The sequence below is a fragment of the Somniosus microcephalus genome, chromosome 11 (genome assembly GCF_052327205.1).
Source record: "Somniosus microcephalus isolate GS21.2 chromosome 11, FLI_Smic_1.0, whole genome shotgun sequence".
Lineage (NCBI taxonomy): Eukaryota > Metazoa > Chordata > Chondrichthyes > Squaliformes > Somniosidae > Somniosus > Somniosus microcephalus.
In genome coordinates, this window is record NC_140997.1 from 187288142 (window position 1) to 187304471 (window position 16330).

Here is a 16330-nt window from a genome sequence, read left to right on the forward strand (position 1 = left end):
ATGTGCATCAGAATGGTTTATTAGTCATCCCAAAACAAAATTACATCATAAACCACCAAAGGACAATTACATCCAATGTCAAACTGAAATTTAAAATCATAGTACCTCCTGAGAAGAGACTCCCCTGTAACCAAAGTCATGTAATTTGAACTCCAGACCATCCAAACTTCCTGCTGTTTTGTTCAAGTACAGAGCTAGAATCTTCTTAAATTCCCTGGATATGGTAGCGACAGTGATAGGATACCAGACCTGAACCAGAATAGTCTGTTGAGAGAAAGCATTCAGATTCATTTTTGCTAGATTATTACTGGAGAACGCCTAAGTCACAATGAAGACTATTCAGCACATTTTAACTCACAGAATCTCAAAGTCTGAACTTCATTACTTGTTTAACAACACTGGACCTAAACATTCATAAAGATTTCAATGTATTTGGGGTGCAGAGAATATGGTGGTGGAAATTGAGGCAAGATTTGTTGCATATGCTCCCTTACAACCTGACACCAAAAATGGAGGTGAGATAGCATCGGCCACTGGAGTTCCCACTAGTCCTCCCTCTAGTGCTCCCAATATACAGTAGGCCTGCAAGAGGCAGAAATAGGGTCCACAAAAGTAATTCAGGCCAATTTTGTGGCCTGGAATACGGAAGAAAAGCAGATTTTGCCACTTTTAAAATACCAGTCTTCACGTAAACCTTTATTTTGCCTTGCTGGCTCTGCCCCAAGTGGCTTGCCACCACCTTATTTTCCTAACCACGTCCCCCAGTGGGGGGTGTGGCCAGCTGTACCAATACTGATGCGGATACCCGCTAACATTATGCTAATTGCCTGACCCCAAGAATTCCGACAGGATCAGACATCAAGATTTAATGATAGGCAATGAAAACAAACCTCAATGTAGTTTGTCAACCAAAAACAATTGGGGTCCGTATTCTCCACTGTAAAAAGGACATTCCCACGAGGGACGATGCTTCCTTCAGGAATTGCTTTAATACGAACTGGTAAATGTCCATTGTGTTTCTGAAGTAAAAGTAAATTGTAAGGCACTTTCAGATAACTAGTTTCAACGAAAGGAGGATCATATTTCATTGTTTTTTCTAGCAATACAGAGTCCTCTTAAGATCTATTTCACTCAATAGGACATGAAAACCAACTTAACAGATGGGCTGGTGGTGTACTGTGGTATCAAACTCAAGGCTATAACTTCAGACAAAAGAGCAAGTTTTTAAAAAAGACAAAAGTGCCAATCCTAATCAGTTTTGCAAACAGTAAAAAAAATGAAAAACAGGTTTCACAGATTTCTGTAGACTTTAGAAAACATAAATAGATTTTTTTCAATCACTGGAAATTTCCACCTCACGTTGGTATTCAGATGCTGTAGGCCATTAGCCTGCTGCCGAACATCAATGTGCTCCAGTGCATGGGTAATATAAATCAAGTCCCCAAATTACAGTGAGCAGGGTCATTGTTAGCCCTTAGGATGCATCTTTGCAAGAACAGAGTGAAAAAAATTGAGTACAGGTTCTGGATTAGAAGGAATAACACAAGAATAGCTGTTACTGCTGAGAGAGGTTATTAGAAGCCCAAAACAATAATCCCCTATTTCATAAATTTAACAAGTGCATCCCACGTTCAAGGTGCAAGTACATTGATTGGTATTCAAACATGAGATCATATTACTGAAAGTTACATATTTGCATTTACAGTTTAACTGTGAAACTACTACAGAATGAAAATGGTAAAGAGCCATTCTACATCATGACTCATGGGTTTGATCCAAATGGAACTACTTGTACATTCTAACAGTTTTTCTAAAGGGATAGTTTTCTACCGTTATAATGTATCGCCATTCTTCCTCATGAAAGACAGACTGCTTGAAATGAAGCTCAAAGATTTGTTTGGCTTGTTGAATCTTTTCCTCTGTCACAACTGAACCTGTATGAGATTTATTAACAAGAAAAATTGGTAATGCATTAGGGCAAGACCCCAGTGGCGGAAGATCTTCCTTCCCAAGAGACAGATACCCTCAGTACAAAGTGGTAATTCAGTAAATACCTGAAATGATTCCATGAATCAGGACACACTTACACTCAGGGCTGGATTTTGTCATTGGGGCGGGCTGGGGTCGTGTCATCCGCTTTTCGTGTTATCCACCCAATTCCAAATCGATGTGGGAGATTGATGCGATTTTCACCTAATTGGGCAATTGAGTTCCAGCATGTGGGAACCCATGGCCCAATTAGGTTTTTCAGTCCGAAACTCGCCTCCAATGACATCATCATTGCTGCTGCATTTAAGGTCTGCAAGAAGCCTTGCTTCTTCTGTAGACTGCCAACCGTTTGACCTTTGCAGTGAGAGGGGCCTGGAGGCAGAATGAGCAGCGGGAGACCTAAGTCTGCTCCCAGATTTGATGACGTCGCCCTGCAAGCTTTGGTGCAGGGAGCAAGAGCTAGTAAGGAGGTGCTCTTCCCTTCTTCAGGGAGGAAGAAGCCTCCCCAGCAGACGAAGGCTGTGTGGGTCCAGATGGCCCAGGAGGTGAACTCATTGTCCCTCATCCGCAGAACCTGGCTTCAGTGCAGGAAGAGGTTTCATGACCTTCTGCGCACTGGAAAAGTGAGTATGACTTTGCCATCACCCTCAATCTGATCCCCATTGCACTCAGCTTTAGCAACCTCTTCCTCCACATTCCACTTGATACTGACATCCCTGCACCCTTACCCGTTCCATCTCTCTCTATGGTCACATTCACCTAACTATTTGACTATGCAGCCCTCACACTCCCTATCACTGTGATGCTATGAAAACAATTTACAAAACACAGGGAGGGCCCTTGGTCTTGCCAACTCACTCCATTTTGTCTCCTTCTAAGCATGGATTCTCTACACTCACTCCTTCATTCTCACTCAAACTCCACTTGTCTCCCTCATTGCAGGAAAAGAGAGCTCACAATAAGAGGGAAAGAGCGAGGACAGGAGGAGGGCCACTCTCAGTAGCCCACCTCACCCCTTGGGAGGCGGCAGTCCTGGAGATAGTGGGACTCGAGGACGACGTGCAAGTGGGGGACAGACAGACGGGTGCATCAGAGAAAGCTGGTGACAGAATAGTTTTTCATCTCTCTCATTGACACTGCATGAGTCACTGATAATGATTCTGAAGCTCTAAAAGATGGACTTCTGATCATCTGCAATATGCAACGTGCATGTAACCTTGGCCTCACATCTGACTCTTTCCTTCACTCCCCCACAGGACCATCGCAAGCACCCATCACCACTATCCAGGAGGAAGAGCCTGAGTCTCTAGACTCCTCAGAGAAGCTGCAACCTCTGAGGGCGCAGTGTCAGCAAACCCAGCACCAGCGCAGACACTCACACCTCGGTGGGACCATCGCGAGATAGAGTAGTGTTGTCACCTGGTGTATCACAGCTCACAAGTGAGCATCAGCAGATTGTGGAGACAGGGGCAGCAGTGGAGAGTCCTAGTCAGAGGGCGCAGGACTCTCCCAGCTTGGCTCAGCTGCATGTTGACCCTCTGCCTCTGGGTCCATCCAGAAGAACAGCGGTGCTGGAACTCCAGGAAGAGGTGCAGGAGTCTCTGGCAGGTTTTGTCTCCAGGGTCGCTGCGAGTGTGGAGCGAATGGAGGAGTCCATTGCGAACATGAGCAGAGCCTTTGTGGAGTCATTGGCGCATGAATGCATCACCACAGAAAGGATGGCCACATCCGTGGAAAGGATGGCTACAGTAGATGAGAGCATGGCTACAGCCATGGAGGAGCTAAGTCGCCAGAGTGTAGAAAACATGGTGAGTGTTCAGAATAGACTGACATCTCTGGAGCAGCGATGGTCAGCTATTGAACAGAGAAACCAGACCTTCATGGAAGTCCTTCTGAGTAGGACTGCCAGTGCAGTACGCTCCCCATGGCCCCCCTGATGTGCAGCAAGGTGCTCTCAAGCCACTTGCAAGCGCTGAGGTGGACCTGACCCATGAGGTGGCAGAGAACAAGGAAGTGGGGGCTCCTCTCCAAGCGCTCACACTTCCATGCCACTGCCAAGTCCTCGGTCAGAGCCCCACCAGAGTCCCCACCCAACTGAGATCGGCGTCTCAACCCCTGCACAGCCGCAGGAGCAGCAGACTGTTACCGAGCCCTCACAGGTTCGCAACCCCAGAGGATGCCCGCCAAAGGTGTCGAGACAGGAGCAGCAAGAAAGTGAGCAAGGGGCCTCTACATCTGTTGAAGCCACAGGGGAAGCACCACGTAGGAGCATGCGTAAGAGAAAGATACTGCACAAATAGTCACAAGGGTAGTCACTTGGATGAAATGTTGTGTTTATTTTTGAAATGCCATCAGTTGGTTATTGTAACTAAAAATTCTGATGGCAACTGTTGCAGTTGTGGCGTGTGTCATTTCATAAATGGGACTTCCACATTGAGGGCTTAGGATTACTTGCAATTGTCAGTATGGTGGTCAAAGTGCTAGGAATCCGCTGGTTCATGGCCATTGTCGATGCGCTGGTAAGAAGCTGCGAGGCAAAAATGCTTGATTGGCTAGGCTAAGCAAATCTGGCCAAGATGAGTGCGTTCCTTGCATCCCGGGCAGCAATGTTCTCGTGTACTGCTGCCGCTAGTTGATGGGCCTCTGCAAGATGTTCGTTTTCGCTCTCTTCCTCCTCCTCCTCCTCCTCATCTGAGGAGGATATGTGAGGAGCCACTCGGTCCTCAGGAATCTGCAAGCCACGATGCTGTGCCATGTTGTGAAGTCCACAGCAAACCACAACGATTCTGGAGACCCTGGCTGCTGAGTACTGCAGGGCTCCACCTGATCTATCCAGGCATCTGAAGCACATCTTCAGCAAGCCGATGGTTTGCTCGATTATGGATCTGGTGGAAATGTGGCTGTAGTTGTAGCTCTCCTCAGCTTCGTTGGATGGGCTCCTCAACGGCGCCATTAGCCACGTCTTCAGGGGATAGCCCTTGTCTCCAAGTCGCCATCCGTTAAGTTGGTCTGGCGGACTGAAGAGTGGAGGCACACTAGATTGGCGCAGTATGAAGGAGTCATGGCAACTGTCAGGGTACTTGGCACAAACATGTAAAATTTCCTTCTTGTGGTCACACACCAGCTGCACGTTGAGGGAGTGGAAGCCCTTGCGGTTGACAAAAATACCTGGATTACGATGGGGTGCCTTAAGGACCACATGTGTGCAGTCAACGATGCCCTGCACCCTTGGAAAGCCTGCCAGATTAGCTAATCCAACCGCACGTGCCGTAACACTTGCTTGATCCTTGGAGAAATGGATGTGATTATGCGCGATGGCAAAGAGGGCATCGGTTACCTGCATGATGCAAGTGTGTGCGGCCGCCTAGGAGATGCCGCTAATGTCTGCTGCTGATCCCTGGAATGAGCCTGAAGCAAAAAAGTTGAGTGCGGTGGTGACTTTGACGGCCACTGGTAAGGGGTCTCCACCTGGTCCTCTGGGCTCCAGGTCTTGCTGCAGCATTGCGCAGATGTCACCCACTACCACTCGCGAAAGTCGGAGCCGCCTTTGGCACTGCTGCTCACTCATGTTGAGGTAGCTGATCCTCTGTCTGTAGACCCTGTTTGGGGGGTATCTCCTGTGCCAACGGGCTTCCATGGGCTGGCGCCTTCTGGCCTGTGCAGCTTCAGCTGGGTGAGCAGCAGCTTGGCGCTCCTGTTGTTGCCGCTGCTGTTGGTGCTGCTGTTGTTCATGGTTCTGCTGCTGCCGCAGCTGGTCTTCATCCTCATCTGATGTCCAGGAGGAAAGGAAATAAATGGTTCCCATGCTTCTGGTATATGTCTCAGTTGAGGAAGCGCTCAGTCAAGGTGGCGAGAGGGATTTCCCAGGAGGTCACATTGAAGATGGGTGTCAGGCTCCAATCTTCCACAGCTGTGGTTATGCCTGCTAAAAGTTCCCCCAGACCTGAGACAACAAAGTCCTGCCACCTGCAAATGATGAATGATCAAATCTCCTCTTTAATGGTTGAGCTGCAGCTGACAGTCAGCAATCCAATTGTGCTCCCACCAGGTTTCACCGTCGTGTTTCAGAGGAGACGTGAATCATGTGGGAAACGTGTTAAAATCGGAAAGGCCTCTCAAAATGGGATTATAGAGGCAATTTAGTGGTTGTTAAGGGCCTTAAGGGCCTATCCCGCCTCTTGGAGGTGGGATGGAGACAGGATCAGAAACCACGCATTTGGGAAAATTGCTTGGGGGCAGGATAGAGGCAGGGTCGAGCCCGCCTGCCACTTTTTGCAATTTTAACACTCCACACGCCTCCATTCCCACCTCCTCGGGCCTGGCAAAATCCAGCCCTCAGTACCTAAACAGGTAGGTACTGAGTGTACTCCCCTAGCCACAATGGACACAATCTAAATTATGCTCCTCTTGCACCAACCAACTGTTAAAAGACTAAACTGAAACGGTGGTACATTTAGGCAAAAGAAAATTAAATACTAAAATATGGTCAGCATTGTAAGCTGCAATCTACTTCAGTTATATTGCTGCTTAACCATGGTGCATTCCATACATGTGAAAGTAATGGCAAGAAGGGACACGGAGAAAAATAAATATCCTTTACCCTCCCAAATCCCCAGAGCTATTTTGTTGCAATTACAAATGGAGATTAGGCTGTAATGGCCATAGGATTCCAGGCTATTATGATATTAAGCTATTGAATTCCAGTAGAAATTAGATTGGTTATTGTGTCAGAGACAAACTAAAACTGTAACTTGTAGATGGAATCCAGATTACAACAAAGGCTTGGTAATTTCACAACTCGCTGGAAATAATGCAAGAATGTCTACCAACAAAGTTAATTCATTTCGACTGATGTTCCACAAGATCACTGGTAAAACTTGGCAAAAGTCTGGGGAAACTATTCAGGAGCTATTCTGCTCCCATAACTGGCCTCAAAAAAAGAGACCCACATCCTCGTCCCCATTGGTGGTGGCAGTGGGAGTAGGGGCACAAGAGTACGACTAACAAGTAGAAGCAAACTGACACAGGAAAAAAAATGTGAAAGCAATTTTTAGAAAAACCCATACACAGGGGTTGATTTTCAGTGTGCCGTGAGGTGGGCTTTTAGGCGTGCGGGGGGGTAAAAATCCCTAATTCGGGGGTCCCGACACCATCCCGCCCAAAACCCGCCTCCGCGTAAGTTTCAAAGGAGGCGGGTACCCGCCCCGCACTGGGACCCGCCGACCTGAGGCGGGAAGGGATTAGTGCCAATTAACTGCCTGTTAACAGGTAGTTAACAGGCAGTTTTTAGCCTAATCCCTATTTTGAGGGGTGTTGTGTGGGATTCCCGACGGCTCCAAACCACGCCAGGTTAGAGCAGGCGGGCCGTCGAGTTGAAGGACTTGGAGGGGTCGCGATGTCGGTGTTCAGGTGAGTGATGGGTGCATGAGTGCAAAGGTAAGTGTGTTTGGTGTGTCTAAAGTGTGTAAAGAAGTTTAAATTACCTGTACTTACCTTTACAGCCTTTCTTCCTCTAGGCTTCAGGAGTCCATCATTCAGCTGGCACTGAAAGCAGAATGGCCGCGAGCTGTCAAAAGTGACAGCCTTCAGCTTTCATTGCCGCCGAGATTTCTAACTGAGTCTGTGTAGAAGGACTCAGGTTAGAAGTAAGACTGTCAGTGTTTGACAGCTTCAAACAGCTGTGAAACACTGATATTTCATCTGTCAAGACGCCTTGACAGATGAAATTTCAGTCTGTGACGTCACCTGTTGCCGGGTGGCCCTTAATTGGCCTGCTGAGCCCGCTGGGTGGGCTCAACAAGGTCAATCAAGGGAAAATTGCGTGGATTGGCCACATCTTGATGGAGGCGGGACTAAAACCCGAAAGTTGTAGTCCCGCTTCCTTCCTGACTGCTGAATGAAAATCGACCCCACAATGTCAGCAAACAGCATTTTACAGGAGCCTTGTGCCAGACAGGAGTTTTGAATACAGCTCTTGCTGGTATATCATAGAGCCTTATAAAAGGAATCTACAGTATTGCTATAGACCTAGGATGATTTTTCGGTGAATTTGGGCTGGTTAGGAATGTGTTCTACGGCGTCCTGCCTCCCAGCCGGCATACGGGAAAAAAATGATAAGATAAAAAGTTATACTTAATTGTGATTGGTCTACTCATCTATTTTTCCAGTCTCAATTTTTTTTAAATCCCTGGTCAACAAATATTTTACCTGATAGATATTTCTTCAGAATATATTGTAAGCCAAAGAACAAAATTTCATTGAACTCATTAGCTTTTCCTTTACGACACTCAAAATAAGAGTAGATTTTGCAGGTGTCTGGTGGATACTGTTTGAAATGAGTAACCTAAGAAAACAAAACATAAAATCTTTAGTGTCAAAGGGCTAGTCAACAGTTTGAAGTTTCAAAATAACATTTTCACACCAGAAAAGAACATTGGAAAAGCAGTACAGTCACATCTCACAATCTTTTAAAAGGTTGTCATATTATGCAGAATGGGAGAGAGCGAACGAGAAAGCAAGAGAAAAGGAGAAAGAGACAAAGAGAAAGAGACAGCGAGTGAAAGAGAGCGAAAGAAAGAGCAAGAGAGGGCACAACTGAGAGAGGAGCGAGAGAAAGATAAAGAAAAAGCGTATTCGTATAGAAGAGCCATATTTACATGGTTAGACACACAAATAGGAAAGATCAACTATTACAGTTCTTGTAAAAAAAAAATCAAACTATAATCCCCCTATTGTTATCTGGTGCTGGCTACAAAGAATTATTTAACAGGTGGACCCAATATTAATAATCCTGGCATTAATATAACCTGGCAACGGCAAAAATCAAGATACTGATTTCATTTGCTACATTAACAACCAGTTCCAGCCGCTGCCATCCTCAAAGGGGTCTTCCACTGGGCAGCAAGATCACCCACCTGTTTCAGGCAGTAGACCCTAATATGCAAATCGGGATCCTATGATGGTTCAATCACTTACAACTGCACTTTCAATCTCCCAACTGCACAAGCTTTCATCCTCCATTAACCATGAGGTTTCTGTAGCCATCAATTTGCTCAACCATTCCCTCACCTCCACCTTTGATGCTCACGTCCTCGGTAACACCTTTACTCTCTCCAATCCTGTTCATGTCCCCTGCTATGGACCCGCTTCGCTCCCTCAAGTCCATGGGGAGCAGACTTGAGCACATCTGGAGCACAATTGCTGATCCTGGTTGAAATATTGCCAGATAACCAGGAAAAGGCAGAAAAGGGACTAAAAAGGTAAGTTTAAAATTATTTCTGTGGGGTCAAGATGAGCAGGAATGCTCTCCCAGGCTGCACAAGAATAATGCAGGCCACCGCCGAATAATGCAGGCCCCCGCCGAATAATGCAGGCCTCCGCTGCCCACCCCTGTGATCGCCTCCCCACCGCTCCCCATGGTCCTATCTTCCTGCCGGCTGGATTGGATTCCAGGAATCTGATATAGTATAGTATGGCCTGGAGCCCGCAAGCTGCAGCGGAACACCATTTACCATCTGCAGCTTGCCGGTGCCATAGTAATGAGGCCCGGCTCCCACAATGGGCCAAGACTCCTGCCACCAGCCGGAGCGCTCCGCCAGGCGGCTGCCCGATAGTTAGAACCCAGCCCCGTCTATCTGAAAAGGTGCACAACCTCTCATCCCCATATTTGGGCACCTCACAACCCCACCACACTTATCTGTTCTACAACTATATATTACATGACTGGTTAGTCTTGGGCTGGAATTTTCCAGGGGGTCAGCGGGCAGGATTGATGGCGGGTCGGGTGGGAAATTTGATATTTTTAATAGGGGGTCGGGAACCTGCTGTCAACTCGCTCCCATGCGCCTTTCCCGATGTCGGGTCTGTCAGCGCTGAGCAGGCTGGACAGGCAGCGGTGGGCGACCCAATTCATGTAATTAGTGGTTTGTTTAGAGCCACTTAAGAATGATTTTCAGCTTACCTTTTGTATATGACAGTTTGCCCATGGGATCTATACTGATTGTGGACTATGTCTGTCAAACTGAGGTGGGAGTTCAGTGGCCATTGAATCAGCTGTTGAGTTGACAGCTTCAAATGTAAAGTAAAAGCTCCCACCTTACAGAAATATCTTCCATCAGCCACAAGCTGTTCCTCACTACATTTCCACAATAGATTCACAATGCTGCAAGTATTTACACAAGTCTCCATCCAGTCTGACCTCATTACCTTTCTCACCATTGACAGATTGCTTCTGTCATCTCTACTTCACCTGACATCTACTCCATCAGCATGGGTGCCCTTTATATTCTCTCACCTTGGTCCTCAGAATCCTGCCACGATCAGCCCCAACACCAGCACCAGGCACATCAGCAACACCAACAACACCAACCTTCTCCGCAATCAACTGATGCTGCACAGGACGCAGGGCATCAGCACCCGACCACATTGCTGCCTGGGAGGCCAGGGATGGCCTCACCATAACCAGAATTACTTCACTTGACGCTGTACACCCTGGCTGCCACATGATGCGCCAGGTTGGCACTACCCCACACCAGCACCATAAAGCATCCCTACAATGCCCGAGCCATTCCTTTCACACTCGGGAGATACCGTTATGTCTCATCATTCACTGCAACTCACTAAGCCACTTCCAAAGATGCATACAAATCTGTCCAAGAACGCAAAGTGTTGAAAATAAAGGTTTCATGTTTGACACCATATTAACAGAAACTTTACATGAACATTGCATAAAACACCCAAGTGCCTACCCTTGTATGTTGTTAAGTTGGTATGATTGCACTAGGATGAGGGTGAGTGTGAGGGGTGGCTAGTGAGATGGGGATGTGATAACATAGATAGAGAGGGATGGGTGGAGGTCCATGGTAAGTTGGTGTGAGTAAGGATGTGCAGGAGTAGGGTAGGGAAGGCAGAGTGATGGGGATGTGATGAGAGGCACAGCAGGATGAGGTTGAGTGTGGCTTTGTACTAACGTTTCGTGATCTACTGAGACCATTGAAACGTTTGTGGCACTGCACCCAGGTCCTCCTAACGACATCCCTGCTTGTGCCCTCCTCTGTAATGTGCAACCAGGCTGTGTTGATCCCTTGGGGAGGTCTCTTCCACCCATGGGAAGGAAAGAGGACCTCCCTGCGTGCTGTGACTCCCTCCATAAGCATATGGAGGGAGTCATGCGAGAGCCTGGGTGCATCCATGCACCTCTGTGCAGTGCTTGTCAGTGTTTACAGCACCTCAATGCTGTAGAACACTGACAGCACAAATGTCAAAATAAATTTGGACATGGTCCCTTTAAGGAAACTGGCTGATGATGCATCATCAAATGATGTCACCAGACCCACTTCCTCTAATTGGCCGGGAAACGCGTTGGGTGGGCTTAACAAGCCCAATCAGGGGAAATTCATTTCACAGAGCGGGATGGAGCCGGCAGCATGGTCTGGACCCACCACCGACATCGCCCACCACGGACCCGCCGAGATCAACAAAATCGCGGCCTTTATTTCTGTTCAGCTGAAATAAGTTGCACCTTTATGTTGAAACAACAAATAAAATAGGCAAAGAAACAAAATGGTGCATAAAGTTCTCCAGATAAACAGTTTGCCTCATCACCCAAGTTCAAAGAATGACCATGACATCCTTGCTGTGGTTATTTTTCAGGCAAGAAAAATTCTTGAGGCTCATAACCAAGCAAGAAAGAGCAAGAGACATGAGGCTTGTTCGACAATGCCGAAGATGTTCACAATTTAGATTTCAACTTCTTTTCCTTTGTTTAGATCATTGAATAAATGACCACCTCCTCATGCTTCCCTCCCCCCCTTCACCAGTGAGGTTTCATGCATGAACTACCATCACTTGTTTTACAGACTAGATATTTCTGATGCTATATTATGAGGTTCAACTGCAATGTGAAACACGTGGTTCTTCATTGATAAAGCAATTTATTAATTGTGCTTTCAGCAGGAGTCTTGTAACCCAGCAGACTGCATCATTTCCAACACTAAAAACTTTTCTGGACAGCAAGTTCCCCTCCAAGTCACACACCATCACGCCTTGGACATATATCACCGTTCTTTCATCGTCGCTGGGTCAAATTCTTACAGCATTGTGGGAGTACCTTCACCAGCGGTTCAATAAAAAGGCCAACCATCACTTTCTCAAGGGCAACTAGAGATGGGCAATAAATGCCAGCATTGCCAGATCCTGAGAACGAATTAAAAAATATACTATTGCATTACTAAAGAAAAGAGTTAGGATTCCCCCGGTGTAATAAAATTGGTGTTGTGCTACAAAATGCAGCTGCCAAAATGGCAAAAATAATAGAAGGCATGAAAAAATTTCAAAATGGTTGTAAATGTATTCAAACAGTAATAATTCAAGGTTGCAACATTGGTTGTAGCTAGAATTTTAAGCAAGATTGCTAATGGGTAAAATCATTGCCCTCAGGATTTAGGAGATATACTGTATATCCAAACTGGTCAAGTGTATCATAGCTTTGTAATAGTCACCTGCTTTTCTTTGTACGGTGGATGGTGCAAATTGCCCCATGAGGAAAGAGCATAACCTTTATCTAAGGCTACCATTACACTACAACTGTAGCATTGGTGCAAAAAGATTTTGCCTCAACACTAAAAAGTTGTCGCTTAAATTTCAAGTTAAGGCCCAACTTGACTCCAGAGAAACGCGGAGGGAGACTACCTCCTCCTTTACTCCACTTTCCTCCAGAGTCAGGTTGGGCCTTGGTGAGACCACACCTTGAGTATTGTGTGCAGTTTTGGTCGCCTTATCTGAGGAAGGATGTTCTTGCCATGGAAGGAGTGCAGCAAAGATTCACCAGGCTAATACCTGGGATGGCAGGAAAGACGTACGAGGAAAGATTGGGTCGATTGGGCTTGTACTCACTGGAGTTTAGAAGATTGAGAGGGGATCTCATCGAAACCTATAAAATTCTGTCAGGCCTGGACAGACTAGATGCAGGAAGGATGTTCCCGATGGCCGGGGAGTCCAGAACTAGGGGTCATAGTCTAAGGATAAGGGGTAAGCCATTTAGGACTGAGATGAGGAGGAATTTCTTCACCCAGAGAGTGGTGAACCTGTGGAATTCTCTACCAGAGAAGGCAGTGGAGGCCAATTCATTAAATATATTCAAGAAGGAGTTGGATATATTTCTTAAGGCTAAAGGGATCAAGGGATATGGAGAGAAAGCAGGGACCGGGTACTGAATTTGGATGATCAGCCATGATCTCATTGAATGGCGGAGCAGGCTCGAGGGGCCGAATGGCCTACTCCTGCTCCTATCTTCTATGTTTCTATGGGTCCCGACTGTAGATTCACACTACCACTGTGGACTGGCAAGGCCGCACTTATTGCACATGCAAATGCAGCTGCAACCTATATTGTGCAACTTGTTCCTCCAGTTAAGAGATAATGAAATGAACCTACCTATCAGGCATCGGTTAGCAGTAATTTTACACTGCTGACAGTTAAACAGCTACTCTCCAGAGCATGTGACTTAAAAAGATATATAGATATATTTTTGAGGGGTTAGCTACAGAACATAGCAGAAGCTGTTAACCTCCAAGTCTGCAGGAGTTCTTTTAACAGAAGGACGCTCAACTAAAGTTGGTTCCTTAACTTTCCTCGCAAACATCTTATAATTCAGACAAATCTCTTCATTCTACAATTTTTGTAAAATTTTTGTAAAATCTTCAATGACATTTTCTTGAACTGATGGATTTTACTGCATTTTTCGAATCGTTATTTATCCCCACACAAGCAGACAAAGCACATCCCGCTGGAAAGCATTGCAAAATCCGACCACATGATTACTTTATACTGCACAAATTACTGTTGGATTAATACAATGAAAGAATATAGCAATAATTATCTGGTCAGGCAGGTACAAACTCATTAGACTCACTTGCACTCAGTGTAAAATAACAGAATCAATTATGAGGAGTAAACTTGAGGACTATCTGCATAACTAAACTGCAGTCAACATGGATTCAGAAGAAGGGGAAGTTCCTGCCTGACCAATCCCCTTGATTTCTTCGAGCAACTGGTAACCCAAGGGAGCTGTGGAAAGCGCTACAACATGGTGTACCGAGAGTTCAAAAGGAATCTGACAAAAGTTCCACATGAAAACCAAATAGTTAACCTCAGAGCGGTAGGGATTCAGGGTAAGGAAACCCTGGGAATGGATAAGAAACTGGCTGAAGGGTAGAAAACAATGAGTAGTCGTTAGAGGGGTTATATTGGGGTGGGGCAAGTATTGAGAGGCACACCCCACACCACGGTGTTATGGTTTCTAATTTACACAAATGATTTTGGATTCAGAACCTCTGAAGAAGATACCAAAAGTAGGAGGGACATTTGAATCAGAGGAGGCAGCTTAGAAATGACAGAACGTGTTGGATAAAATATGTAAGTGGGCAGAAAAATGAAATTTTATGCAGACAAATGTAAAACACTGCACATACTCCATGAATGGTGTTGAAATAGCTAAGGGTGAAACTGAAAGAGACCTAGGCGTCCTAACAGACTTGCAGCTCGAAACATCCAACAAATGCAGAGCAGCAAATGCAATGACCAAAGCCTGCAGATTGTTGAAATGTGCAACTAAAACAACAGTATACAAGTCAGAGGGAGTTGTGACTCAACTGTAGAGTGCTCTGATCAGACCAGACCACGAGTGCCTTAATCTGCCCAGCATTTTCATTAGGAAAAAGTGAACAAATGGAATCCAAAATAGATCAGAATTATACCTGCCACAATATATTTTGCTACCCTTCAATTCAGTCTTTCCCAATTGAAATTTCATCAGAACTGAAAATTGGAAAACATGAGACGCAGCCTGTGAAAGAACTTGCATTGAGCTTGTCGAAAAGAAAAAAAATCTTTCATTTATATAAAATGTCCCCAAGCACTCCACAGCCAATGAAATACTTTTGAAGTGTAGTCAATGTTGTTTTGCAGCCAAACTGTGGTAGCCAATTTGCACACAGCAAGATCCCACAAACAGCAATGAGATGAATGATGTTTTTGGTGGTGTTGCTGGAGGGGTAAATGCTAGCCAGGACACCATCAGTTCTATAAACATTAGAAAACGGAGTTTGGCGACAGACCGGTGGGGGCATTAAAAATACCAGCTCTGTCAGGAGAACAGGAATGTCATCCCATTTGTGTGTACGTGTGTATATTTTTGTTTGACAGATTGCTGGTAGTAAACGTCACAATATTAGCTATTCTACTGCCAAAATGCATTAAAGCTTTAAGCCAATTCATGTTAAGCATGTTAAAAAGATTTATTACATTGTCTGAATGGGAAATTTTCCCACCAGGAAAAATTACTAAAATTATTTGCAGACAGCAAGTGATATTTGAAAAAAAAAGGACTTGCTAAGACTGCAGTCCTCTATCACCTCTAGTTAGAGATGCTGCAATTCTCCCAAACCTCATCTCATTCTTAGGGGACACTAACCACTCACCTTGTATCCTCATAACGACCAGCCTAATGAAATTAGGAGATTGGAGATAATTGTGAATTATTTCTCGGAGGATTTTCAAACAACCCAAGGAAGTAGTGGGTGCACTGTTGCGCTAAGTGCTACAATCCAGTTGCAAAAGGTAGGATCTAGGATTCAACTCAATAGCCCTTAATTTGCGGTCGGAGGCATACCTCCGGAGTACACCTCCGACCCACGAAACCTCTACGAACTTAGCTCCTGGCTGCAAAGCGACAGAGAGTTTGGGACTCGGGCCTCCAGGGGTACGCCTGCATAAAAGCCCATGGATCCCAGGGCAGCAGACGGTTCAGAAGCGTCCCTGGGATCACGTGGGCCAGGTCCTTCAATGAGAAAGGGGAATTCCATTGCAGTCAGAATCCCCTAATGACAGGCAATGGAATCCTCCTTTCTCATTGGGTGACCCAAATAATTAAACAATTTAGACAACTCTAATAAATATAAATGTTCTGATTTTCAAACTTAATTAAAAGTCCCTTCATTACACCAAATACAATAAAAATTAAATTTTTTGAAAAATAACATTTTAATCCGGGCCAATATTTGCATAAACTAATTTTAAGTGTTTGTGCATCATTTTTAATTTTTTAATTTTTAATTTTAGATTTATAATAACCCTCATGCTGGTGAAAGCAGCTTTTACCAGCCGTAAGAGTTTTGTGGGCAATTGCTGGGCAGTAGTTGGGCAAATAGCCCAACTCTGTGCCAGCGAAAGTGAGTTTCCAGTCAGTTCGTATGATCTGTCGAGGCATACCTGGACAGATCGCAAGTTCCGGGTTTTCGTACATGCAGAGCTGAGCGTACGCAGTCAAAGACATCGTAAATTC

At 45.5% G+C, this 16330-nt stretch overlaps 1 protein-coding gene across 3 annotated transcripts in view; it reads right to left on the reverse strand.

Moving 5' to 3' along the window:
- Nucleotides 1–16330, reverse strand: part of nampt2 (nicotinamide phosphoribosyltransferase 2) — a 120325-nt gene that overhangs the window by 62817 nt on the left and 41178 nt on the right. For all 3 annotated transcript variants that reach the window (XM_086001511.1, XM_086001509.1, XM_086001510.1), the window contains exons 2-5: nt 8197–8332; nt 1831–1934; nt 891–1019; nt 106–264 (exon numbers count right to left, since the gene is read on the reverse strand). In XM_086001511.1, coding sequence (XP_085857637.1) covers nt 106–264; nt 891–1019; nt 1831–1934; nt 8197–8332 — 528 coding nt within the window. The remainder of the gene's footprint in view (nt 1–105; nt 265–890; nt 1020–1830; nt 1935–8196; nt 8333–16330) is intronic.